Here is a 26009-nt window from a genome sequence, read left to right as displayed (position 1 = left end):
AAAATGGCCTATTTAAATAGGCGTTTTAGCCACCTGCTTGTTGAATTTCCTTTATCAACGAGATTACTAGTGTAGTAGTGTATTCATTTCTATAAAAATAAAGTGCTCACAATTATATGATAATCCAGATATGTTATAATTATTATTTGCAATAAGATGCATTATTATTAGTGTCAATAATATGTGATTCGTTAATATAATGTTTTCCATGATTGCTACTATATATGGGAATATATGTTTATCCCTCGTGCACGCATCCTTTATAATGGCACATCTGGGCAATGTAGATTTAAATTTATAGGGTTATTTTTATAATGGTAGCGATGCATAATTTATATGTAATTTTATAAGGTTACTTATAAGCAAATTGATTATAACGGCTATTATTGGTTTTTAGAGGAAAGTGACTATTATTGTTAGTGATGATTAAGGTTACCAAAACGATGGTCAAATTTTTATGTTTTCGGATTTATTCTTTTCTACTAGCACCCCTAGGCTTGGAGGCTCGGAGATACGGACTCTTTCGAGTTGCTTTCGAGATACGGACAAGAATTGTTATGCACGCACGCACCTTGCGCGCAACACGCAATTATCAGACCGGCAAGTTTGTTTACAATGCACGTGTTATGTTCCGCAGGATTTTATAGATGCGTCCACACACACCATGTGCACTGCGAGAGTAGACCAACTGTTAAAAAACAGCTACATACGCGCGATGTGCAGCGCACCATTTCCCCACCAATCGTACTATGCGTACACACCATAAATAGAGGGACGCCTCGGATGATCTGGCAACTAGAAAGCAATGGATCACGGAGGAGAAGTGGAGGATTGTAGGGCGTCGCTGCTGCACGGCCAGGCAGGGAAGAAGGAAAAACGGCAGGCGGCGTCGGCGTCGTCGGCGCCGGCGCCTGGCGGCAGCCTCGGGAGAAGGGTGTACGAGGAGTCGAAGCAGCTATGGGTGATCGTCGGGCCGGCCATCTTCACCCGCATCACCAACTACAGCATGAACGTGATCATGCAGGCCTTCGCCGGCCACCTCGGCGACCTCGAGCTCGCGTCCGTCTCCTTCGCCTGCACCGTCCTGGTCGGCTTCAACTACGGCATCATGGTACGGTTACGCTCCTTCAGTTTTGGCACCGCACCGGCGGCGCGCCGCTCGTCGTCGCTGTTGACGCGCGACATGGCATATGCACATCCAGCTCGGCATGGCGAGCGCGCTGGAGACGCTGTGCGGGCAGGCGTTCGGCGCGAGGAAGTACCACATGATGGGGGTGTACATGCAGCGGTCATGGATCGTGCTGTCCGTGTGCGCCGTGCTGCTGCTGCCCATGTACCTGTTCGCGGGGGACCTGCTGCGGCTCACGGGGCAGCCGCCGGAGGTGTCGGCCATGGCGGGGCAGGTATCCCTCTGGTTCATACCGCTGCACTTCTCCATGGCCTTCCTCTTCCCGCTGCAGCAGTTCCTGCAGTGCCAGCTGAAGAACTCCGTCGTCGCCATCACCTCCGCCGCCGCGCTCTGCTTCCACGTCTCCGTCACCTGGCTCTTCTTCTCTTGGTTTCGGTTCGGGCTCGCCGGCATTGCGCTCGCGCTCAGCATGTCGTGGTGGGCGACGGCGCTGATGCTCTTCGCGTACGTTTCGTGCGGAGGCTGCCCGGAGACGTGGCACGGCTTCTCCGTCGAGGCGTTCTCCGGCTTATGGGAGTTTCTCAAGCTATCCTCTGCCTCCGGTGTGATGCTGTGGTAGGTGTGCATCCGTTTATTTTGGGCACCTTATGTTTTATTACTGCAATTGCAATGTGCTACCTTTTGATAGTAAAATTGACCTTGCATGGTCGTACTTGTGAGATTATTAATATAGAGTTCTAGAGTTTTATACCCATCTTATTGAGATATTGCTTATGCATCAATCGCAGGTAGTCTACTAGAAATTGAATGATGTGGATGAGAATTTGGGGTTAGGAAATTTTGGGTTGTGAATTACCTGTGGCTTGGGGAACACTAGGGGGCTCTTCGGCTCGCGCGGTGGAGTGAGGAGAGATGGTGGGGGAGAGGAGATAGTGAGAACACTGTCGGAGACGGGCAACGGGGAATCCCCGGCTATGGATGAGGTAGGGGCATATAGCCCTAGTGGGTTAGCGTCGGTGGAGGCAGGACTAGCGGGGGAGCTCAGGCATCAAGTGTGGTGTCGAAGAGTTAGACGTGGAGAGAACGGATGGTGGAAGAAGAAAATAAAGGAATAAGGAGGGAGGGGCAACGGATTTGAGCCATTGGTTCAAAATCCAACAGCTGGGAATGGTGATCGATGGATATATAACACAAAAATCAATCACCTCACTGAAACATACTCATTGTTATATATTATTTTTTAAAAGACGGTGAATAAAGCTTCATTTTTCTTGCATCAATTTTTAATATTTTTACATTATTTCTTCATACGAAGAATAGATATATCTCGTACAAGCAAGCGTGCGATGAAATTGATTGTTCAAATGACGCGCCAAACTTGTTTATGCGTGCGTGCAGCTTGGAGCATTGGTACTACAGAATACTTATAGTGCTGACCGGAAACCTCAAGGACGCGGCTATTGCAGTGGATGCACTCACCATCTGGTAAGTATGTGACTATGTCCACTAAAAAATATATAAGGTCTCATTTGGACTGGTCTCTAGATTATGTTTTTCTCTAGATTACTTTATATTATTATTATTGTTACATAAGTAGGTAATTTCAGTTTATATTTAGGAGGTTTGTCTGGGCTATTTTTCATAATAGAATAAGTGGATAATTTCAAAGGATTAAATAGGAGGTAATTTCAATAGAAGGTTTGTAGATTCAAGGGCTATAATAATAAAATGAGTACAGAATGGTTGGGAGATGTTTTACTTTATTTTTATTTTGGGAAATTTCTAATATTTCTCTTTTGTTTTCCTAGCTCATTTCATAAGGATTAACATGGAGGTCATAAAGAAGAGTCTCTAATAATAAGTGTATTAAGATCTTACTGATTTTGCTTTCTAATATTACACTCAGATATAAACTAAAAACTACTCCGGATATATTTGTTTTCTAGAGGAAACAAGGATCACATTTGGCTACATTATTTTGATACCCAATGTACTAATTTTATATTCTATATATGCAGCCTGTTGATTAACGGATGCGAGCTGATGATTCCATTGGCTTTCTTCACGGGAACTGGGTAATCGGAACCTTGTACATTTTCAGTTATACATAGATTATGATCTGCTACTCGCAAAAAAGAAAAGATTATGATCTGCTATTGCCTGCAGCGATTCAGCTTGTATGGTCAACTACAATATACAAATAGAAAAATATTAGAAAAAACTGGGCTCCAGCTTGCTGATAGTCTTTGAGATGCACTCATGTAGAGTAAAAAAACTTTCCAGCTTTGCAGTCATGCACAGTAGTTGTGTCTCTGAGATCTACTGACTAATCTTGGTGTTGTGTCTTCCAGAGTGCGTGTGGCCAACGAGCTCGGCGCCGGCAGAGGTGATGGCGCGAGGTTTGCAGCGATCGTGTCGTCGACGACCTCCCTGTTGATCGGGCTCTTCTTCTGCGCGCTGGTCATGCGCCTCCACGGCGAGATCGCGCTCCTCTTCACCACCAGCGCCGCCGTGCTGGGTGCCGTCGACAAGCTCTACGTCCTCCTGGCTTTCACCATCCTCCTCAACAGCGTGCAGCCCGTGCTGTCTGGTGAGTCCTGTGAATGACCTTTGGGCAGCCCTGTCATGTGTCGTCATGTGCTGGAACTGATTAGAACCATGGCATTATATATTGAGAAACTCAGGAGTGGCCGTTGGGTCCGGGTGGCAATCCAAGGTGGCCTACGTCAACATCGGCTGCTACTACCTCGTGGGCCTACCCATGGGCATCCTTCTCAAATGGCACTTCAACCTTGGCGTGGTGGTACGGGGGCTGAATTGAACAATAATTCATATCTCTGCTCTCTGAAGTCTGAAACTCTGAACTGTGCAGAGAACTACTTCTGCAAAAAAAACCTTGATGGATGCCATGCCAGCTCCATAGCCGGCCTCAACCCATGCATAGCATAACTTCTCTGTGTGAAACCTCTCTGCAGGGAATCTGGGGAGGCATGATCGGCGGAACCGCGATCCAGACACTCATCCTGGCCATCATAACCGCTCGCTGCGACTGGGAAAAGGAGGTGAGCAATGCGGACAGACAGCATTTTCAGTCATCATGCGAGCATTATTTTTTTGCATTTCAGGCAAATGAGTGCATGTAACAAGTAAATAATCAGATGTTTTCTTTTGCTTTTTGTCCGAATGTTCGTGCTCATTGGGGTTTGTGGTTTCATTGGCAGGCCATGATCGCGAGCACGCGCATGTCAAGGTTATCGCAAGTGCAGTGATTGTAGAATCTGGCAGATGTTTTTACAAGTCCCTCTTTTTCTTCCTTCTCAGTGTTGGTTATTACAGCAAGTTTCAACTTAATTCTGTTAGATTGCACATATGGAAAGAATCTTGTTGTTATGGTATCACAGTATTAACTTCCATTTCTATTTTTATGATTGCTTGAGATTCAAAGCCATCGTAAAAGCTTTGTATATAAACACCACACGAGGCTCAATACAAATTGTCCACAATTATTTGCAGTATATTTATTCTCTCACGTGGTAAAGAGTAGCTACTACTGATCGATTCGCTGCTTCCATGGTTCCGCATCGTGCCAGTTACGGGATCGGAGATCGATCTCCACCGGCACGGCTGATGTGCACCTATATATAGATTAATGCTGTGCCACTAATCCATTGACTGGTACTACTACAGAAACGGTTTGAATAGGATGTCACAGCTCACAAGTACGGTGATGGAGTTTTCATTTTTTTTTCTTCATCGATTTCTGCCACTTTGTATATTGGAAAAATGTACAAGTTTCTCAGCTTGTGTCACTCCTTGAAAGGGAAAAGAAAAGTCAACTCATGTGCACAAAGGATTTTCTAGCAAAAATTGTCACACAAATAAATTTATGGACCTCTGCTAATGATATGACCTCTTTACCTCATAAGAAAAAAAAAATTCAACTTCCTTGTTCTCTCCTTTTCGTCCCGACTGACACTATGAAAACTGCAGTTATCAATTACTCCCTCTGCCTTGGGATATAAGTGACCATCATTTAAAGTTTGTCAACAAATATAAGAGATCATCGGTAAATCATGAAACAATGTCTTAACTCAATGTGTTCTTATAAAAGAGTCAACGGTGGTTAAGGTAACCCACATGAGCATTTTTATTTTCACAACAGAAGATTAACCATCCATACAACATAGAGCCGAGAAGGTCACTTGGGTTACACCAAACCCATGGCTAGGCATGCTACATATCAGCGAGAGGTACCACCTCTAAGCAACCTAGTTTTCAAATACATCCAATCCATGAACAGAAACCAATCATCAATGTCAAACCAATGAAAGTTGGAGGGGGGGGGGTGCGGGGTGAACACAACATCAATGGTTAGCCATGGTCAGCCGCATCAATCCAACAGACTGGCTTCACAAGTTGCCACAACATTCCATCTTCGGTGCCCTCCAGGGGAAGGAAACCACAGAGGCGGAGAGGCTGGCGAAAATTAATGATCAAGGCAACCAATGCAAGGAGAGAGGACGAAGGCGAGGCAGTAACGGCAAGTAGGGGAGAGAGGAATCGGCAACCTACACCCAAGACCACAAACGCTCTGCATGATGCTTACTGACAAGGAGGTTGATGAAGGGCATCACCGAGCCATGTGGAGGTGGAAGATCCTTCCCGCACCAAGCATGACGCTTTCACTGTAGATATACGGCACACAAGATCACATGCCATCAACATGACCTAGGCCGTGAATGATCATGATACTTGTAATGCGATAGAATGAATAATTAGGGAATACAGAAGTCATTATAGGAGTAATAGATGATTTTCAGGTGCAGAAGTGTTGGTCAACAAAAGAAATAGTTACTATCAAGTGTTGTTGGTTCGATCGACAATGTTAGCAGTAACCAGGCCAGTGAGGTGCTGTGACTTAGAATCAATTTGGTTGTGCTCAAGGCTTGCAGCTTGACCGTGAAATGTAGTGGTCCAACCGTGAGGGATTTGTGGTTTAGTCAGAGGCATTTGCAGTTTTGGCAAGACTGGCCGACACTAGTCATGGTCTAATTGTGAGCAAAGCTAATTTAGTCAGAGGCACTAAGTTCGAATTAGAAGCTCGCCGTTTGACCGAGGAGGATGGTAGTCTGACTGTGAGGCTCAAAATCAAGCTCACTGGTGACAGATTTGTAGATGGTTTCTTATGGGGTGTGTTTCTTAAGCTTTCATGTTTTGGCAAACTGAGTGGCACGGTTTGGTTAAAAATTAACACATGAAGGATTACAACTTATTGTTACTAATACATAAAGATGTGGTTGATAGATTCAACATCTCAAATAGAACTTCAATTTCATAGTAAATAGTATCTTATTAATTTTGGTAGTATTTTATTAGAAATAGTAATAGTCAATCGTATGTGAACCGAAATACATTATTGATATTTTAAGTGACAAGTAAGGAGACACATATCTTCTCTTCGTAAAAGGAATCCTGACCTTACTCCATATTATATAATGCTACCATCAATACGCGAGTTCATAGAAAACCATATCAACATTAATTGTGTTGCCACTTTGTCTTGTACAGATTTGTAAGCCTCTCAGCAGGTGTCACTCCTGAACACAAAAGAACAAAAGTCAGCATAGGTGCACACAAAATTCCTTTTTTTCAACTAAATTTAGCAAGACGAGAATTACCTATCCTAGCGACCTCATCAACTTCATTCAAGAAATCAACTTCATTGTGCCCTCTCCTTTGCAGCCCCTCCTAATACATTGCAAAAAAAATAAGATCACTCAGTTCATTTGCTGATTAAATCTTATACCTGAACATCTGCAACCTGTGCCTGAAATTCAAAATGTTAATAGTAACATTGCAGTCACCTTAGCCAACTTGACTACATATTCAGCTAAATCTCTGACATAACCACCTTGAAATGGTGTCTTCAAACCACTCACTGGAACCTGGACAAAACCAAATGTACCATAAGTCAACTTGTTGAACTCATGCGGTGCAACTATTGCATATATATTTATTATGTATTATTATGGTTCATAAATACTCAATCATGTTAGTATAAATTAGAAGTTGTCCTAAATCATGTTAATTAAATAGAATTCGAAACAAAAGTAAAACCAAACACCAATCCTAGAGATCAGAGACATTTGCATGCAGCCATCAAACACCAAAATGAGCTATAAAATTCAAATCATGGTACCTCTCTCCTTAATATATTTCTTTCATTATTTGTCCAATCGGCGATCATGTCTGATATTTTGTAGTGACTCCTCATCATATAAGATTCCAACTTGTTGGATAAGATCAATCATACGCAAATAAATTGCATGTTTAGAACGAACATGAAGTAATAATAAGTACGTAACATACTTCCCATATTGTACTATCTCATAACATTATTAGTATCTTTATAGTTAGTAATTAGTATTTACAAAAAGGAAGATGAAGCAGAACGAGATCAAGGGATGTGGGAATCTACAAGGCAGAAAAAAGTGCCTATTCCATTTTAAAAATACAACATATTAATACAACTAATTTATTTTTGTGTACCCAAAATGCTGGCAGACCACACAATGCAGTAAATGGACCGCCATCAGCTCCTCTCATCTCAAGGTACCTTTTCAGCCTGACCTATAAAAATAAACCCACAAGGCCATCGAATTACTTGACAAGAAGAATCTTGAAGAACATGTATCTTCACTACACAAGTGTCAACCTCAGAGTAGATTGTCCCCAGATGATTCTCCCAATCGTTCAAAGTTGGACGCTCCCAAGGAACATGTGGGAGCTTTCCGTCCATAAAATCCTGAAAACATATATGTGTGCACAAATGTATATAGGTCACAGTAACAAAATAAATCTCCCATAAAAGGAACCAGGAAATGGCACACAACAAATCAAGAACCAAACCCTGAAGGACATTCCAGTACAGTCAATGTGCTTCTTATTCCCATACACAAAGTACATCGGAACATCTAGCGCATACTCAACATATCGCTCAAAACTGCAAGAACAAAATGAATATGCATACTCATCACTATTGCTGCCTTCAACTAATCAGGAATTTTGTCCTAGGAAAAGAAAAAAACAAGTGCATGTAAGCTGACCCGAATGTTTTGTCAAATACAAAAAGGAAGCATCCCTGCTCGGTCGTGGTTGTCCATGTCCGTATATAGGTGGCTGCATATGCAGATGGTGGGGAACCTCACAAAGGTGGTTAGCAGGAACTGATTGACCAACTTCACGACCGGAATAATATCTCACACTGAAGAAATTAAATCAATACCTTCTGAAGCTATGAAAGCCATTCAGTTTTCCTTCTTTGAACGGAGAATTAGGAAATATGGCTGTTGCAATCTGTATGTTCATCAATGTTATGAAACGGATCAGAGAGGGAAATGTTAGAAATGTATAACAAAAATGACAACTAGTGCAAAGTAATACCCACAGGTTGCAAGGCAAGGCTAGCTCGGAGTTTCATTATCATATCTTGCTCTCAACTGAAGTCAAGATTAACCTAATGTGCAAAAGAAAATTTTGCTAGATTAAATAAGTTAACTATGAATCATGGAGCCTATCTTTTTGGGTATCATGCATATAGATGGGCTCAAGGGTGTAAAAAGGAGAGATTAAACCTGTACAGAACATGTTCGGAACATGACATCAAGACCAAAAGAACCAACCTTGGGCAAGTAATTTTGTGCTATTTCGAACCTTGCCTACACATGAGGATACTCAAAAGTCAGCTACCAAGCATGAACCTTTAATCAACTTCTCTATAATCCAAAATCAAAGCACATAGCCATACCTTTGGCATCATAGGCATGCCATTTTTTGGTTGAAAGCCAAGTCCTAAAAATCCTATCCCCATTTCCTTCCCCACTGCTTTAACCTGCAAGAAGAAAATATGCTTGTTCCTATTTTTTGCTTTGGAAAATTGAGCACAGTAGAGTTACTATAAAAATAAAAAAAATGCATCCTTTTTTTATATAAAACAAATGTAAATTTGCCAGAGCATGAAAAAAAGTTAAGAGAGCAACTTTGTTGACAATGAAACATAATTCGGCATGCGTGTAGCATGTGAATATATAGAAACAAGATCAGATAAAATATGATGGACCTGTGGTATGTAACTCTGTCAATAGCTTGGAGCCTATATGTGGTATGTAAAAAGTAGTAACAAGTTACCTGATAAAGATGTGAATTGATCTCGGTACAGCAATGACTTGAAGTTAAATCAAACACCACAACATTATACATATTGAACAAATAAGTAAACTCAGTTTTGGCAGGCATCTATTCATTTGGGCATGACAATGAATGGTTTATTCAACCCAAAAGCTCAGCTCTAATGGAAGAGATGAGTGCATCGTTACTTGGTTTCCTCGCTTAGTCTACACATCGCATGATTATTGACAAGATTTATGCATGTCTATTAACAAGTGAAGTCAATTACCTGCTTAAGACCAATGACATTATTTCCTTCCATTGCTCTGTCCCAGCCAAATCTGTCTGCAATCCCATTGAACAATTGAGTAATCTGGTCGTAGTTGATAGGACGCAGTGTTTGAACTTGGAAACCAAACTTCTCGTGCTCTGTACCAATTCTGTGTGGTGGAGAAATTTGGTAAATAAAATAATATCTATTGTAGAATGCAACAATATGCCTTACATGAATATTAATAAGAAAGCTATATTTAAGCACGTGATTCACTAGAATTCAACACCCGGCAGTAATATATCACTGAACTCCCAGCGTGGTAATGTTTTGGCTGAACTCATGCTCGTACTATGGGCGGCGATTTTTCTCTGGCCTTTGTTTCTTGGAATTACAAGCATTCCATCTAAGAAAAGATTAATTTTTTTATGAGCTGTTGTGTATCTGGAAACCGTGGTGTTTCCTTTATTAGCAGTAATATTTGCTTGCGTTGGAGGAAAGTAAATTATATTGCGCGAAGTGCAGCTACAATAAACTGCTTATTAGCGACGACTTTGCTATCCATATCCTAACTGATGTTTTTGTTTGGCATATGTACCAATTTTGTCTGTGGATTTCCTTTAAAATGCAATGATAGTTTTTGGTAAAAAAAAAGAGAGAACCATAGAAACACATGAGACGCTACACAAATTTTAGTGGTATATATACTGGTATGGTTTAAATTTTAACTTGAAAGATGTATCATTGGTCAACTGCACTCAGCACCTCTGAAGCTGTAGAAGTGCTCCATATGTGGTGTTTACTTCAGTGACATCGGTGAGTAAATAGCTGTAGTAGGTCAGAAACGTCGTTAACGTGTTTGCACATAAGTACATAACCTTTCTACACAATCATATTGATGTGCGTTAGCATATTTCATTAATATATATCAAAGAAATATATATTATAAGTGTAAATATTATTTCTGGTAACATTGTTGCATTTTCATTATGGGCGACTGGGCGTACATTCTTGTGGCAGCCAGTCTGCCATCTTAGTTTTGCAGCAGTGGAGTATATATAATTGGTTAGCCCATTTTATTAGCTGTCATAATGGATCGGTCATTGGTCGATCTACTTCAGATCGATTGTCTATTTCTTTTTGGTTTTACAACTGTAACTGTGCTTGAGTTTAGCGTATGTTTTCAGCTTTTGGTTGGAGCTTCCAATAATGATTGCAATTTTCTTAGTGCATCTATGAGTTTCATGATATTTTTGAATGAATATGATATGAATTTCATGGTTCATCGGTACATATGGTACTTGAAATAAAGGAAGACCGAAACTGGTCGTCGAGGCAGGTGCTGTATTTGTGACGTCAATTAGATCACCTCCAGTCGTGCCGTGGCTTGCAGCCGGAAGCGAGGTGGGCGACGAGGTCCCACTTGGCGAGCGGCACCGTGTCGGTGGCCCGAACGGCCTCCTCGACGGGCGGGGCTGCGGCCACGGCGAACCGGCGGCGGCGGCGCCCGAGGGAGGGCCTCGCCGGCACTGGCGGCGAGGCCAAGGCCCATCTGGCAGCCGCCACCGACGACATGGTCTCTGCTTTGCTTTTGCACGTTTCGTGGGTGGCAGTGTGCTGGTGGGGTGGTGAAGCGCATGCAAAACTTGATAAGCATATAAAGACAAGCGTGGCGCGCGCGCGGTGGGTCGACGTTCTTGCTTCGTGTCTCCGGGCCTCCGGGCTCCGGGGGCTTCGTGGACGCCGTTCGCCCGTTGCTGGATGCCGTTGTCCGTGCGTGGGTCGCCTGGTATTTAATTTACCCCGCAGAGACGGTGGCTAGGCCATTCTTAACAAATTTCATAAAGATTTGATACAATGAAACATCATCATCCGTGATGATGTGGTAAGATAACTATGAAGAGATAAAAGGAAGGAATAATCAAGATGAAACTGGATCCACAATGTTTTCAAGATTATATAAAACCTGTTGAAATTTACATTGAAGGTTAGATAATTCAATTTCGTTTGACTGCATCCAACCTATACCTCACAATTACGTCCGGCTGCTCACATAAGCCCGTGGCTGGCACTCATTTTTTTTATTTCTGCAGTATATGAAATTAGGTGCAAATTGTAGAAAAATTATTAGAAATTAGCTAGAAATTATAACAAAAATTTGGAAAAGCTATTAATTGTAAATTGTACAACATTGATTATTCCATGTTATTAGAAAATATTGTTAATTGTTAGAAATTTCTAGAAATAAGTGAAAAATGTTGGTGATGTTGTAAATATTTTTGTTGTCATTTACTATTATAAAATTCACCAAATTGTCCAATAAATTATAGAAATGTGCATAAAATATTACAAATTTGATGATGCCTACTAATTTTTTTAGTCATTTATTGTAAATTTTATCTATATATAAATAGTGGTAGAAGTTAGTGGAATAGTGGTAGAAAATATATAAATAGTGCTAGAAATTTTTAAATGCCTATTAATTGTAATTTGATCTTCTTTGCAGTCAATTATTGTTAAAAATGTATAAATATTAGTTATTAGTTCCGTAGTCAATTATTGTTACAAAATGTATAAGTTTTATTGTTACAACGTAAATATTGTTGTAGTCATTTATTGTAACAAAATGTATAAGTGTTTCATTCTTTTTTAGTCATTTATGGTTTTGTTACTAAATGTATAAATATTAGTCATTAATTTCGTATTCGATTATTGTTATAAAATGTATAATATTTTTTGAATTCAAGGAGCAACTTCATATCCACTTTGAATTCCCGGTATGTATTGAATTTGGATATCTCGTGTAACTTCCTTGAACACAACAAATACTTCATAACTTATTTTTTCGTATATATAGTGTTTGAGACAGAATTCGGGAAATAATTTATGCGGATACTACGTACGTGAGTTCATCCATGGCTTTGTACGTCCCAAGTGTGTAACCGACCACGAATTCAGAATATGTATACAAATTTCTTAACAATAAATTAATTCTAATTGTGCAGATTCATTGATTTAATATAATAACCTTTACTAATAACATAGTTTACTAATAACATAGATTATGCATATGAAGGAAGAACTCCTCGAGACGAAAAAAATCAGGGCAATGCAAGAATAACTCAGTGGATTTCTTCTGAACGAGGTAGTAAATCCAGCAAGAGAGTTCCATAATGATGGATGGAATCTGCATCACCATCAGGACTCAAGTTCAGAACAGTTGATCCAAAATGTTGAACTTGGAGAGTTGATGCAATGTAATATTATTTATATATGTGTATGCATAATATATCAACTTATAATATTATCCCAAATGTAATATTATAGATGAAATACAACTTTATATATATTACGTATTAGAACTAGTATACGTAAAATAAATACGAAATACCAATATAGAGTAAAGAAATAGAAAAAAAAATAAGAAAAAAAAATTTATTTTGAACCGGTACTTAAAAATCCATTAGTACTGATTTAGCAATACCGGTACTAAAAGTGAGTTTGGACCCAGCATTGAAGGCGTTTTCTCCCGCAGTGTCACATGTTCTTGATGCAGTTAATTTTCTTGTCTACCTTGAAAGGCATTACGCTACCGAACATGAAGGATGAGGTCACGAGAGGCATATGACATCTCCCCCTAATTTAAATCATTTTCTATCTATAATAAGTTCTAGTCAGTGCATCATAAAACTACATCAATACCCACATAGCTAGCCCCTGGTTCTCTCTCTTCTCCCAGTGCCGATGCCATCGAGAAATGATAGATCATGAGCTACGATCTCCATTGGATACACTTTTAACTTCTACTATTATTAATACACAAATTTATCAAAATTTACATGAAAACATTATTGGTACATTTACCATCAAAGGTACTTCAGTGTCCATATATATATATATAGTTATTACTTCCTGAGATCCCACGAGTGAAAAACCATGCAGTAATAATATACATTATAGTATGCAAGATCCATGTTCTAAATTAAAAGTAAATCAGACCAAAAGGAACTACACCATTTCTGGAAAACCACGGATCCCTGTTGACCCTATAATGCCACAGCCCTCAGCAGATCAATAGATGAACTCACGAAAAACTGGATCAACATTGTGCTGCCACTTTGCCATGTACAAATTTGCAAGCTTCTCTGCTTGTGTCACTCCTTGATACCCAAAAAAAGAAAGAAAGAAAATTCAACTCAGGCGCACATAGAATAATTATATCTTTTCTGAGATATGTATGACAAGTAAATTTAACTACCTGTCCCAACAATCTCATCAACTTCATTCAAGAAACCAACTTCCATGTGCCCTCTCCTTTGCAACCCATCCTGCATTTTTATAACTGGAGTTATTGAGTTGCCAGATACATACATCTTGCCTAATCCTACATGTTATATAAGTACTTTGCCACCTTAGCCAACTTCACAATATTCTCAGCCAAATCTCTCACATATCCACCCCGAAATTGTGTCTTTAGACCAGTTATCGGAACCTGTATGTTCAAATAAAGAAAAGGTATAATCAGCAACAAATAAGGATGTAATGCAACGGCCATACACCATGTCCCATCACACACATAATCAAATATAATATTGGCTTCGTCCACAGTTATGCTAGCTACACAATAAACTCGATCCAACCAAAACAAAAGACTATATAGGTTCTGGAAGAGAACGTGTACTAAATTCGTTCAGTCATCAATAACCACATGTGAGAAATATCATTAAAAATTTGTACAATACTACAATAAGAGACCTTTATCCGTAACATATCCCTCTCTTCGTTTGTCCAATCAGCAATCATGTCAGTGATACATCGTAGCGATTCCTCATCGTACAATAGCCCAACCTGTAGGAAAAACAGATAATCACATATGCAATAGATCACATTTTCAAATAGAAATAGCAGTAGTGATCAATTATAAACTAGTCCCTCCATCCAAAAAAACAAGTCATTAGAGTAAGTTTAGGACAAATTAATACGGAAGTAAAATGACCTTGCCCATATTTATTTGCCATATTTGGTACTAATTGATTGCCTCATGCACATGCACATAGCAAATAAGGTAAAATGACTTATTTTTTGGGACAAATTTTAAATCATAGAATGACTTGTGTTTTTTGACCGAGGGAGTACATGCCAAGGCATTCCCATTCTATAGTACTCTCTACTGTTGATAGTTGCTATATATATGTACGTACAGTTATTCAGGGGGAAGCAAGATTAATTGGAACAATATTGCATGACTGTCAATGCATAAAAGAAACATGGTCTGTTGCTACTCCTTTTTGTCTTCTGGTCTTTCACTACTAATATTCTAACAAGGAGCTAGCACTACCAAATATGAGGTTCTGCATATAATTTTGATTCATTAATTCTTAACATAGAAACAATTACAAGACTTAATTCATTTGCGTACCCAGAAAGCTGGCAGAGCACACAATGTACATAATGGACCACCATCAGCACCTCTCATCTCAATGAACCTTTTCAACCTAACCTACAAAAACCAATCCCACAGAACCGTCATATATTACTTGGAAAGAGAAAAGTCGTAAAGAGTATACATGTACACTAGTGCAAATGTGAACCTCGGGATAAATTGACCCGAGATGAATCTCCCAATCTTTCAAAGTTGGACGCTCCCCTGGAAGTTGAGGAAGTTTTCCTGCCATAAAATCCTAAGAGCACACAAACTCGTAAAAGTCACATGAAATATCTGCAAAACTAAAAAACATAGAAGACACAATAGACAAATAGTTAACCAACCCGGAAAGACATTCCAGTGCAATCAACGGGCCTGTTATTCCGGTAGACAAAGTACATTGGAACATCTAATACGTAGTCCACATAACGCTCAAATCTAGACAAATTTGACCATGTATACTTGTCAAGGCCACCTTCAGTTATTATGAAAATTAAAAATTTTAAATCTTTTTAATGTATAGAGGAATGTGTGATGGATGCTGACCCGAATGAACTGTTAAAGACAAAAGGAAGCATCCCCGTACGGTCATCGTCTGTATCTGTGTATGTATAGCTGCATGCATGATGGTGGACGACCATATATAGGGGGTCATTAATTAAAAATAAAATTGTTATCAATTCTAGGACTAGAGAAAAAGACATACCTTCTCAAGCTAAGAAACCCACTTAGCTTCCCCTCTTTGAAGGGAGAATTAGCAAATATGGCGGTTGCAATCTGTATGAATATATCGGAAATCATAATATGATTAGTGGGAAAGGATGGTGGTATGTAAAAAAAATACTCCCTCTATTCACAATAGTTTCAATATGGTTTCTACTTGGTATGTGCATATGTGAAATGGAGGGAGTATATCAGGAAACACAATTAGTACAATGTACCCACAGGTTGCAATGCCATGGCAGCTCGGAGTTTTATGATCATATCTTGTTCCGAACCGTAGTCCAGATTTACCTATATGTGGTAAGATAAGTTAAATAATAAAGCTATGAGTCAGAATATATATCTTTTTTTTAGAATCACAAAAATGAACTCAATGTAATGAACAAGAGATTAGACCTGTACAGTGCATGTTCGGAACATCATATCAAGACCGAAACAGCCAACTTTGGGCATGTAGTTTCGCGCTATTTCAAACTTTGCCTGCACATCATTAAACTACAAGGTCAGCTTTAAAACAAGCACTAATATAGGAAGGTGGATTTCCCTGAGTGTTGGAAACATATGACAAAATGATATGGGAAGGATGTTCCCCATTCGCAGATGCATCAATGTGGTTTGAAACGCAGGGCCCTTTTCCGATTTTTCTCCATCGCTAACTATATCTTGGGCATTCCCTATATATGTGTCTACACAAAACACTACATAGGGGACTTATCAAATCCGACATACTTTTTTCGATGCCCCCCTTGTGTTGCCTATTGGTACAGTAGTACACTTATATTTGGTGAATTGCTTGTGTGTTTTGTTGAAATGTAAGAAATGTTGTTGTATTGAGTCGTCGATCAAAACAGGAACCTGTGTCTGTGTGCGAGGCCTAATTGTGCTACATTTGTATTCGCAGCCTGAATGCTAGCAGTGGTCCCTGTAATGTTGGTCTTGCTGCAATGCATAATGTATCGGACCAGGGGCGATTTCTCCCCAGAACTCTAAAAATCTACACTGGAAAATCACCCTCCTGGTAATGATTAATTTCTTAAGTACGTTCTCTCTTTATTTTTTTAATAAATTCATGCAACGACATATACACACCTTTGGCATTATAGGGATATCACTAAGAGCCCACTTGGGTTGAAAACCAAGTCCTAAAAATCGTATCCCCATTTCCTCCCCAACTGCTTTCACCTGCAATAACAAAAACACAAATGATGTTGAAGCCTTGCTAGCTACATGTCATAAGTGAACTAGTGAGTAGTAACAGGCTAGTTAATTACCTGACAAAGATGTGAATTGACCTCGGAGTAAGTTTGGTGAAGTGTTTCCAGAGGAGCACCGCTAAGTTCAATCTGGCCACCAGGCTCCAGTGATACATTTTGCGCTCCCTGTATATGGAAACGAAACACCCATGCCGTGCATAGAATGGCTTGAACTTAAGAGTAGTAAATTAATGAGAAAAGGACATGCTGCTGAAACAAGTAATGATGTGTGGTCGATTAGGTTTAATGCTCTCTAACTGCCGGGAATGAGATAAATGCATACTTACCTGGCTCATAGATCATCTAATTAATATACGACATACCTTGTTGAGAAGCTTTAAGCTAATGTAATTAACAAGCAAGTTGATGCTAGCGACTCCTACCTGCTTAAGACCAACGATGTTATTTCCTTCCATTACTCTGCGCCCGCCAAATCTGTCTGCAATTCCATTGAGCAAGTCACGAATCTGCATGTAGTTGATAGGACGAAGTGTTTCGACTTGGAATCCAAACTTCTCATGCTCTGTGCCGATTCTGTGAGATGGATGGATGGATGGATGGAGGCTATGAATGAGAGAACATTTGTGAGACAAGGCAAACTGCTTATAATCTTATACTACTCTCTCTGCTTAGACATGTAATTACTAATTATGTTTAGGACAAGCAAAATAGTTAGCTTGTCCTAAACATTGTATATTTACAAAATATTTATAAAAGGAGGGAGTACGATTTGGAAATTAAGACTCAAACATATACACCATATAAGTCATATTTGTTTTGATTTTCTTCTAATATACTAATTTTATTGCACTTCACAATTGCATAACAGAAACTAAGAAACGTGTTGTAGGATTGCATCGCTTTCGACAATGTCACGGAAGCACAAACTGTACATGGAATATGTATTTAGGTAACCCTAAATTTGAATTCAAATTATCTTCATTAAAAATATACCTTAAATTTTACACTACTATATAATTTTAAATTATCTATTTCTTAGACTGTTGTATAGAAAATAATAATTAAGATATATACGTATGGTATGTCATAAATATATAGAGGAAGCAATGATAACATAGGTTTCCATATTTAATAGTATATACGTATATACGCATAATAATTTTACGGTGTTTGAGAATTTTAGGAACCGTCCAATGTGTCCAGATCTAATGGTTAAAAAATAAAAGGAACCAGTTATAAGGAACCTAAGTTGTGGACCGGTACCTATAATTTGTGGGTCAGGAAGTATTTTTTAAAAAATGAGTCAAAGGGTACAATGGTATTTTTATATTTCTTTCTCTCGTATGAGCCCAAATGGTCACGCACAGAAGTAATAATAATATATAATCATATATAATCGTCATAATTTGTGGGTCAGGAAGTATTTTTTTAAAAATGAGTCAAAGGGTATAATGGTATTTTTATATTTCTTTCTCTCGTATGAGCCCAAATGGTCACGCACAGAAATAATAATAATATATAATCATATATAATCGTCCCCCGGCCGGCCATCTCTCTTACTCCCTGGCCGGCCATCTCTCTTACTCCCGCCGCCGCATCCTCCTCACCGGTACCGCCGAGACCTAACTATATATTGCTTATATTGCTTGTCACGGTGGCTCCCGGCAGTCCCTCCTTCTTGCCGCCACCACAACTCCGTCACCGTCAGTCCGTCACCATTGCACGCTGCTCCATCCCTATTCGACCACGAATCCAGGCATCGGCGGATGAGCTTGCGGCACGTTATTAATTTGGCTGGGGTGGAGATGGCCTAATCTGAACTCGCATCTCGCGAATCCAGGGATCGTTGAATGAGCTCGTGGCGGAGTTAATTTGGCTAGGCGGACGAGTCGCGAGCGCCGTCCTCTTGCCGCACCGTTCTCTTTTCAGCCTTGAGGTTGGCGAATTTTTTTTAACCTTTTTCAAAAAAAAATTAAAAATAACCTCTGAGCAAATATTTCCATCTCGTGACTCTTTGGGTTGGTTACGCCAGCTAGCCCGCGTGGCACGACAAGATAAGTGACGTGACAAGCTTGCCATGGGGTTAACATGAACTTTTCTTATCACGTCAATACATGTGGCACGACAACGTGATTTGGTCGAGCCACTTTGCATATCGTGACGAGAGGCTGGACCATCTAAATAAAGTAGTATTTGAACTTTAATTGTTAGGGAAACTCGGCAGGCACGACATATAAGGTGTGAACATTTCATTTTAGCAACATATACGAGGCCAAGTGCTACATGTTTTGAAAATTTCAATTTTAAAGTAGGCTATGCATTATCCTCACACCCCACCTAGGGTTAAATTGGGAACATCTCGATAAAATAGTACTTAAAACTTTAATTGTTATGAAACTTGGCATGCACATTGTATAAGGTGTAAAGGTCTCATTTTACTAACACGTAGAAAGCCAAGTGCTACATATTTTCAAATACGTAATTTCAAAGTAAGCTATATATATATATTATCCCTTTATTCTTCTTAGAAGAGCTTCTGAGTGTTAAATAAATTCACTTCGACCTTTTGTTTTCTTCAGTTTAATTAGTTAATGAACCTAGTTAATGAACCCTAAATATTTTAAAACTCTATTCCTCTAAAGAGCCGAAGGATACAAAAGGTCGAAATGAATTTATTTAATACTTAGAAGCCGTTCTAAGAGGAATAGAAGGGTACTTTGAAATTATGCATTTCAAAAATAGCACTTGCCTTCTACGTGCCAGTAAAATGGGACCTTTACACCTTAATACAATGTGCATGCCAAGTTTCACGACATTCAAAGTTTAAAGGCTTATTTTATTGATATGCTCTCAAGTAGGTAACCATTTAACTGGAACCCTAAATGGGATATAGAGATAATACATATAGAGATAATATGTAGCTTACTTTGAAATTAAAATTTTCAAAATATATAACACTTGACCTTGTATATGTTGTACATGTCGTGCATGCTGAAACTATTAAAATTCAAATATTATTTTATTTAGATGATCAAAAGTGGGTAAATTAAACTGGACAAGCACGCCTCTTGCCACGCTATGCAAATGGCGCAACATAATCACGTTTCGCCCCACATGCATTGGTGTGACAGGAGGAGTCCCCCCTGCTAGTATGGCATCCCCCGCAAGTACGGTAGACTTGTCATGCCAGTACACGTGGCGTGATAACGTTATTCGATCACGAGATGGAAATATTTATTGGGGGTTATTTTTTAAAAAAAAATTAAAATTAAAAAAAATCAAGGTCAGCGGCTTCCTCCGCCCTGATCCATTTTGTGGGGTAGGAAGGTACTAAACTGACCTGTTTACCATAAACCACCCTTGGAGAGGAACCGCTAATTCCTTACAAATCTCTTAAAATACATGTAATAGAAAAAAAGTACTCCATCATTTTGAATTGCAGGTTGTTTTGAGATTTTTAGATACGTAATGTTTGCTACCATATTGTATAGTAAAAAGTATGAATGTAGACCAGCCAAAATGCGGAGCAAAACAAATGCGGAGCAGAGGAAGTAGCTAGTACTCCCCCATCCTAAATAACTATTCATTTTGCTTTTTTCTAATTTATAACTTTTACTATACACCTATACCTAGACATAGCAATATTCATTTTGACTTTTTCTAAATTTATAACTTTTACTATACACCTAAGACTTTATAACTTTTACTCATACACCTAGACATAGCAAGTTTAGATACATAGTAAAAAAGCATATTTAGATACGTTTAGATACGTAGTAAAAAAGCATATTTAGATACGTAGCATAGACATAGCAAGTTTAGATACGTAGCAATGCTTTTTTAGATACGTAGCAAAAATCATGTACCTAGAAAAATCAGAAAAACAAAAACAAGAAAAAACAGATAACTATTCGTTTTGCCTTTTTATAAATTTATAACTTTTTAGATAGCAAGTTTAGATACGTAGAAAATCATGTAACTAGAAAAATCAGAAAAACAAAAACAAGAAAAAATAGATAACTATTCGTTTTGCCTTTTTCTAAATTTATAACTTTTTAGATAGCAAGTTTAGATACGTAGTAAAAAAGCGTAGTTAAAGTCATGTAACTAGAAAAATCAGATAAACAAGAAAAAACAACTTTTTCTAAATTTATAACTTTTTAGATAGCAAGTTTAGATACGTAGTAGCAAAAATCATGTAACTAGAAAAATCAGAAAAACAAAAATAAGAAAAAACAGATAACTATTCGTTTTACCTTTTTCTAAATTTATAACTTTTAGATAGCAAGTTTAGATACGTAGTAAAAAAGCATAGCCAAAGTCATGTAACTAGAAAAATCAGATAGAAAAATCAGATAAACAAGAAAAAACAGAATGCATAGTAATTTGGGATGGAGGGAGTAATTTGGGATGGAGGGAGTAGTATCTGGAAAAAGAAACTAGTGCTGAAACGACGGTTAGGAAACAGCTTAGAGAGATTGCTGGCTACGTGCCTAACTAGTTGCGAGCAGATCATCACCTCCAGTCGCTGCGTGGCTTGCAGCCAGAGGCGAGGTACGCGACGAGGTCCTCCTTGGTGAGCGGCTCCGTTTCAGTGGCCCGCGCAGCCTCCTCCATCAGAGGGCTGGCAGCAGCCACAGCGACGAAGCGGCGCCGGCCACTGTTCTTGGGGACGAGGGCAAAAGGCCTCGCCGACGGCAGCACCGGTGGCGGTGGAACCAAGGTGCGGGCAGGCGTGGGCGCCATGAGAGCGCAGCAGAGCAGAGCAGAGCAGAGCAGGGCAAACAAGAGCAGGACGCTGCTTGCACGCCGGTCAGGACCGTGTGGAGATAGTGCAGCCGCTGCAGTTAGGAGCTTACCGTAGCCGGTGGGTCAATATATACTTCCTCCCTTAAAAAAACGATATCATTCTAGCTTTATCTTAAATTAGACAATGCAAATTTGATTAAACTTAAAGATATTTAAAAGTATCACGGTCGTTACTGAAAATTGATACAGTATAAAATTATATTTCATAGTAAACCTAATAACACTTATATTCAATAATAAAAGTTGCTACCAAGAATATCGATACTGTTTTCACAAACCTAATCAAACCGTTTTGACTTAATCTAAAGTTAAACTACACTCGTCTTAGCTTGTTTGGAACTACGATTACAAAATACAAATGATCTCTGAGATACTCGCCAATCATGATTAGTACTAGCTCGGAATGGAGATGCCGATTTCTACTCATCTTGCTGGACTCTTCTATTTCTATATAGACTGGCTAGTGCAATTTTCATGCTCGTGGCAAGTGATCCAGAGAGATCTGTAGACCGGACTAGCCCTCGGGACTCGAGTCCATGCGCCATGGCACTCGGCAGTCCCATGCAGCCATGCCCCTCCCGACACCTCTCGCGAAGACGTGGCACGGGTCCACACTTCCACAAAGACGTGGCGGCATAATAAAAGCTGGCGGCTGTAGATAGACAACATGGGCGGTCGATGTGCCGTGCGCGAGCAGATAGACGACGGCGGTTTAAAAATACGCCGTGCAGCATTTAAAGGTTGGGTATATGTTGCATGCTTATAATTACGCTGTATACACGGACAAATGTTGTGCTTGTTGATTTGCATTGGTACCAACATTTGCTCATCTCTGTTTAAATGGATGTGCACGTGGCAATTACTTTGTCGTAGCAAGTATTTCTGTTCATTTTAGATTTTCTAGTTGCATAACTTTTACTATACATCTAAATATAGTATTTACTATCTAGGTGCAAACGCTGTGTATCTGGAAAAGCTAAAATGAATAGTAATTTAGGATGGAGGGAATATAAGTTCATGGCAGAGCTAAGCCTCTTTGTTGGTACTGGATGCCATAATATTTTGCAAAGTTGGTACTCCCTCCGTCTTAAAATGTACGTTGTTTTGACTTTTTAGATATATAGATTTTTAGAAAATTATTATTAATGATTTTTTATAAATATTATTAATGGTTCATCGATGAGTTGGCAGCGGTAGCTCCGTGGGCTAGCTCTGGCGCCCCTGCCGGCTGGCTCAACACCTGCAACTTCTTTCGCTAGAAAACTAAGCACCTCGATGACTATAGCTGTGTACTCTATGGGACTATGGAGGTTCTTGGACATAACGTGGATCTCTCCTTGCCTTTCTTAGGCATGATCATGTCTGCTGGAAGAGCTTTTGGAAGCACTACTGCCTTCAGGAAATTAGTCATGGTGATCTTCTGATGCATCGGTGTCATAGAAACAGTCTTTTCTTTGATAATGGTCCACTTTCCTCCGGAAGGTGAAGAGCTTCGTTTAAGGAAGAGCTATATCTGGTTTTGCTTAAGGCTAAACCATCAGTAAAGGTTTTGTTAGATCAGGGCTGAGTACTTTTTAATCTTCCATTTTGCTAGGGTCTTTCGAGGGTCACATCTTTTTCTTGTATATAAAAAAGAACAGTTAGGGGCCTCCACTACTAATTTCATAAAAAAATGTTGTGCTTGTTTTTTGCTAACGTTGGTTGGTTCTTTTGTTGGGTCTGTTTTATTTGGGCCTTAAGCCTAAATAGTGAACACTAAGACAAGAAGCTTTGGAGACGTTGCGGGACTTTTTAGGCTCTTGTCGGTGGTTTACAAAATGTCGAAATAGCAGAGGGTGGCTCTAGAACACCGCACTTATCCAAAGAGTTTCTATGACTTGAGTGGCTAGAATATTATGTCTTATTTGAGCCTAGGGCTCGCCCATTTATAATCTTGGGAAACCGAACCTGTTCGGGGAGAAGACTCTTCTACCTTTGGTACGGCCCCTTCCATCCATGGTGCCCAGGGGCACTCTGGTCTTGTACCTTCGCTCTCCGTGGTACGGATGGTTTCCATACTCAGGGCGATTATGGCGGCCTTGTACGGGGACTTTCCGTACTGGAGGTAGGGTTGATTCAACAAACCCGTCCTTAGAGCTGACGCACACCTGGCCCAACCGAACCTATGGGTCTTGCAGAAGCTAATGGTGGGTCCTGTCCATCTCGCCAATCGTTTCCAGGATGGGGGACCTTCGGCCCTCTCGGGAGTCCTCCAGCATCCTGCGCGTACCTTCCCCGGATATACGCCCTTGCCTACTATCTAGGACTTCCAAGTGGAGAGGGAGAGAAGGGAGAGAGGGAGAGAGCCCCATCTGTCTATGTCCGGAGGGCTCCCGGTACATTCGGAGTTCTCCCGGATCGCACGGTCCCTTGGGCCCGTGACCCATGGTTGATTCCCCAACAGCAGCCCTTTCCCGGTAGGCTCCGAGAGTTAGCTCACGGTGGTCTCCAGGCCCTCTCCGGCCGGGCGTCTCCAGGCCGGATTCCTAGGCCATCAGGGAGGAAAAGGTCCAAGGGAACGAAAGCACGGGAACAAGTCCTCGCTGTCTCGAGGCATGTGATCTTGGGGTGCGGGTTTAGACTTCCGCGGTGAGGCGGGAGAAACTTCTTGGATCCAAGGTGGGTGGCACGTAGACCAAAGTGGAAGTCGAGGAGTCTGCTTAAACAATTCGAGTAAAGTTCAAATATAGTGTTGCCATCTGTAATAGAGTGGTATTTTTTGGAATAGATAAATTCTTAGATGCTATTTTACGTAACAGCAATGTTTCAATGATATTTTTCGGAAGTGACGATCTTTGAGTGCTATAGAAATAATTTTTCCTCCATTTAATAGTTATAATACTATATCCAAAGAAAATATGTCATACTTTAATTGAATTTTCAATATAAAAATTGACACGAATTCTATAAATCTTTGAAGAAAAATATAAGGCAAAGTCATGCACGGAGGGACGACGCTGGAAGCTATTGCACCTTGTTTCGAGCGGGTCAACAAGACGACAACAACAACAAAAAAATAGCGCGACAAGAAATAGGCCAACACATTATTAGTATCTATATCGCTCTACGATTTGGAGCCCTCAGAGCAATTCTAAGAGTTTACTAAAAATCATCCCCTAAAACTATCTATTGGAAGCTCTACTAAAAATTTATTCCTCCAAAATCATATCATCCCACAGTATATCCCCAATAATAAACTTCTCAATACTTTAAAACTGGTCATGTCAACACGTGGACCCCTCTGTCGCGGCCATCTCCAAGCTGCAAGACCGTTTACCAACCAATCCTGTAGCCCTATGATTCAGCTACATTTTTTACTTTGGCTGATTGCAACGTTGAGTGTAGAATCTAGAGAAAATTCGAGTTGAAATGGTAAGTTTCGTAGCCAAAACACTGAACTGAGTTCAGTTCCACCCATCACCCCGCTTCAGAGCAATATTTTTACTTTGGCTGATTGCAACGTTGAGTGTAGAATCTAGAGAAAATTCGAGTTGAAATGGTGAGTTTCGTAGCCAAAACACTGAACTGAGTTCAGTTCCACCCATCACCCTGCTTCAGAGCAACACCGCCATGCGGCCGGCGATGTCCGACGATCGCCCTCGTCGCTCAGTCGATGAGCAGATCGACCCAGCGCTGCCGAAGCTCGTACCTGGACGTGCTCCCATCCACGTTCATGCGTCCCGGCTCCTGTAACCAGTGCCCCCGACCTCCCTGCTCTCCTCCTCCTCCATTTTCCTTTCCGTTTGAGCAAGAACGAGCGCACACTGTCACCAACTTGATTCGCCTTCCACCAGCCGCCTTCCTCAAACCGCCCACATCCGACGCTTCGGCACCTCCCCAGCTTCTTCCTCGACCCATCCTGTCGCTCGTCATCCACTCACTGGCTGGGGATTCAAGTTTTTCTGTTCGCCACTGTTGCCACCGAGCTGAGCTCCTGCGCTGGCCGAATCCACCGCGCTCCGGCCATCTTTGTCCCATCCCTTGTGCCCGCGTCTCCTAGACCTCCCCAGCTCCGCCACTGACCACCTTCGACGAGCTCTGGCGACCAGACCGCCGGGAATTGCGGTTCCCATGGCCGCCCGTAGCCGTGAGCTACAGAAAATTCCGAGGACGAGCAGTTCGGGGGCGATTGGGGAAGGACCAGACTCACGCATATATGCGGGACGACGGAGGTGTTTTTTACGTCCGCGTATTTTTACGGGAAAGATTGAGGAGTTGGAGGTAAGTTTTTTT

General features: G+C 40.4%; 2 protein-coding genes and 1 pseudogene across 3 annotated transcripts; 1 reads left to right on the top strand and 2 right to left on the bottom strand.

The window, feature by feature from the left end:
- The first annotated feature begins 743 nt into the window (after nucleotides 1-743).
- On the top strand, nucleotides 744-4644 carry LOC117855687 (protein DETOXIFICATION 27). Its single transcript, XM_034738067.2, has 8 exons — nucleotides 744-1111; nucleotides 1203-1744; nucleotides 2528-2614; nucleotides 3148-3204; nucleotides 3481-3719; nucleotides 3814-3932; nucleotides 4105-4191; nucleotides 4351-4644. The coding sequence occupies exons 1-8, from the start codon at nucleotides 806-808 to the stop codon at nucleotides 4396-4398; spliced, it is 1485 nt and encodes a 494-aa protein (XP_034593958.1). The 5' UTR covers nucleotides 744-805; the 3' UTR covers nucleotides 4399-4644.
- A 1989-nt stretch (nucleotides 4645-6633) lies between these two features.
- Nucleotides 6634-11141, bottom strand: LOC117854646 (glutamate--cysteine ligase A, chloroplastic-like; annotated as a pseudogene).
- Nucleotides 11142-13355: 2214 nt separating this feature from the next.
- LOC117855700 (glutamate--cysteine ligase A, chloroplastic) lies at nucleotides 13356-21783 on the bottom strand. Of its 2 annotated transcripts, none has more exons than XM_034738079.2 (15): nucleotides 21448-21783; nucleotides 17351-17531; nucleotides 16986-17093; nucleotides 16804-16896; nucleotides 16111-16194; nucleotides 15937-16005; nucleotides 15698-15768; nucleotides 15538-15606; nucleotides 15336-15429; nucleotides 15158-15247; nucleotides 14986-15066; nucleotides 14322-14414; nucleotides 13978-14058; nucleotides 13825-13894; nucleotides 13356-13726 (listed from the first exon to the last, which is right to left on the bottom strand). In XM_034738079.2, exons 1-15 carry the CDS (start codon nucleotides 21672-21674, stop codon nucleotides 13638-13640), a joined length of 1500 nt encoding a protein of 499 aa, XP_034593970.1. In that variant the 5' UTR covers nucleotides 21675-21783; the 3' UTR covers nucleotides 13356-13637. The 2 variants fall into 2 exon arrangements, with proteins under 2 accessions (XP_034593970.1, XP_034593971.1); XM_034738080.2 differs by having other exon boundaries at nucleotides 17351-17501.
- Nucleotides 21784-26009: the final 4226 nt, after the last annotated feature.

The sequence above is a fragment of the Setaria viridis genome, chromosome 5, assembly GCF_005286985.2.
Source record: "Setaria viridis chromosome 5, Setaria_viridis_v4.0, whole genome shotgun sequence".
NCBI lineage: Eukaryota > Viridiplantae > Streptophyta > Magnoliopsida > Poales > Poaceae > Setaria > Setaria viridis.
This window is presented reverse-complemented; position numbering and strand designations above follow the sequence as displayed.

Excerpts from the sequence above, each read along its gene's own strand:
- LOC117855687 (XM_034738067.2), top strand. The coding sequence starts at position 806 with ATGGATCACGGAGGAGAAGTGGAGGATTGTAGGGCGTCGCTGCTGCAC. Across the intron at positions 2,615-3,147 it reads GTGGATGCACTCACCATCTG|CCTGTTGATTAACGGATGCG; the intron begins GTAAGTATGTGA and ends CTATATATGCAG. Across the intron at positions 3,720-3,813 it reads CGTGCAGCCCGTGCTGTCTG|GAGTGGCCGTTGGGTCCGGG; the intron begins GTGAGTCCTGTG and ends TGAGAAACTCAG.
- LOC117855700 (XM_034738079.2), bottom strand. The coding sequence starts at position 21,674 with ATGGCGCCCACGCCTGCCCGCACCTTGGTTCCACCGCCACCGGTGCTG. Across the intron at positions 15,607-15,697 it reads GGGTTTCTTAGCTTGAGAAG|CTATACATACACAGATACAG; the intron begins GTATGTCTTTTT and ends TCATGCATGCAG. Across the intron at positions 13,727-13,824 it reads TGATGAGATTGTTGGGACAG|GAGTGACACAAGCAGAGAAG; the intron begins GTAGTTAAATTT and ends TTGGGTATCAAG.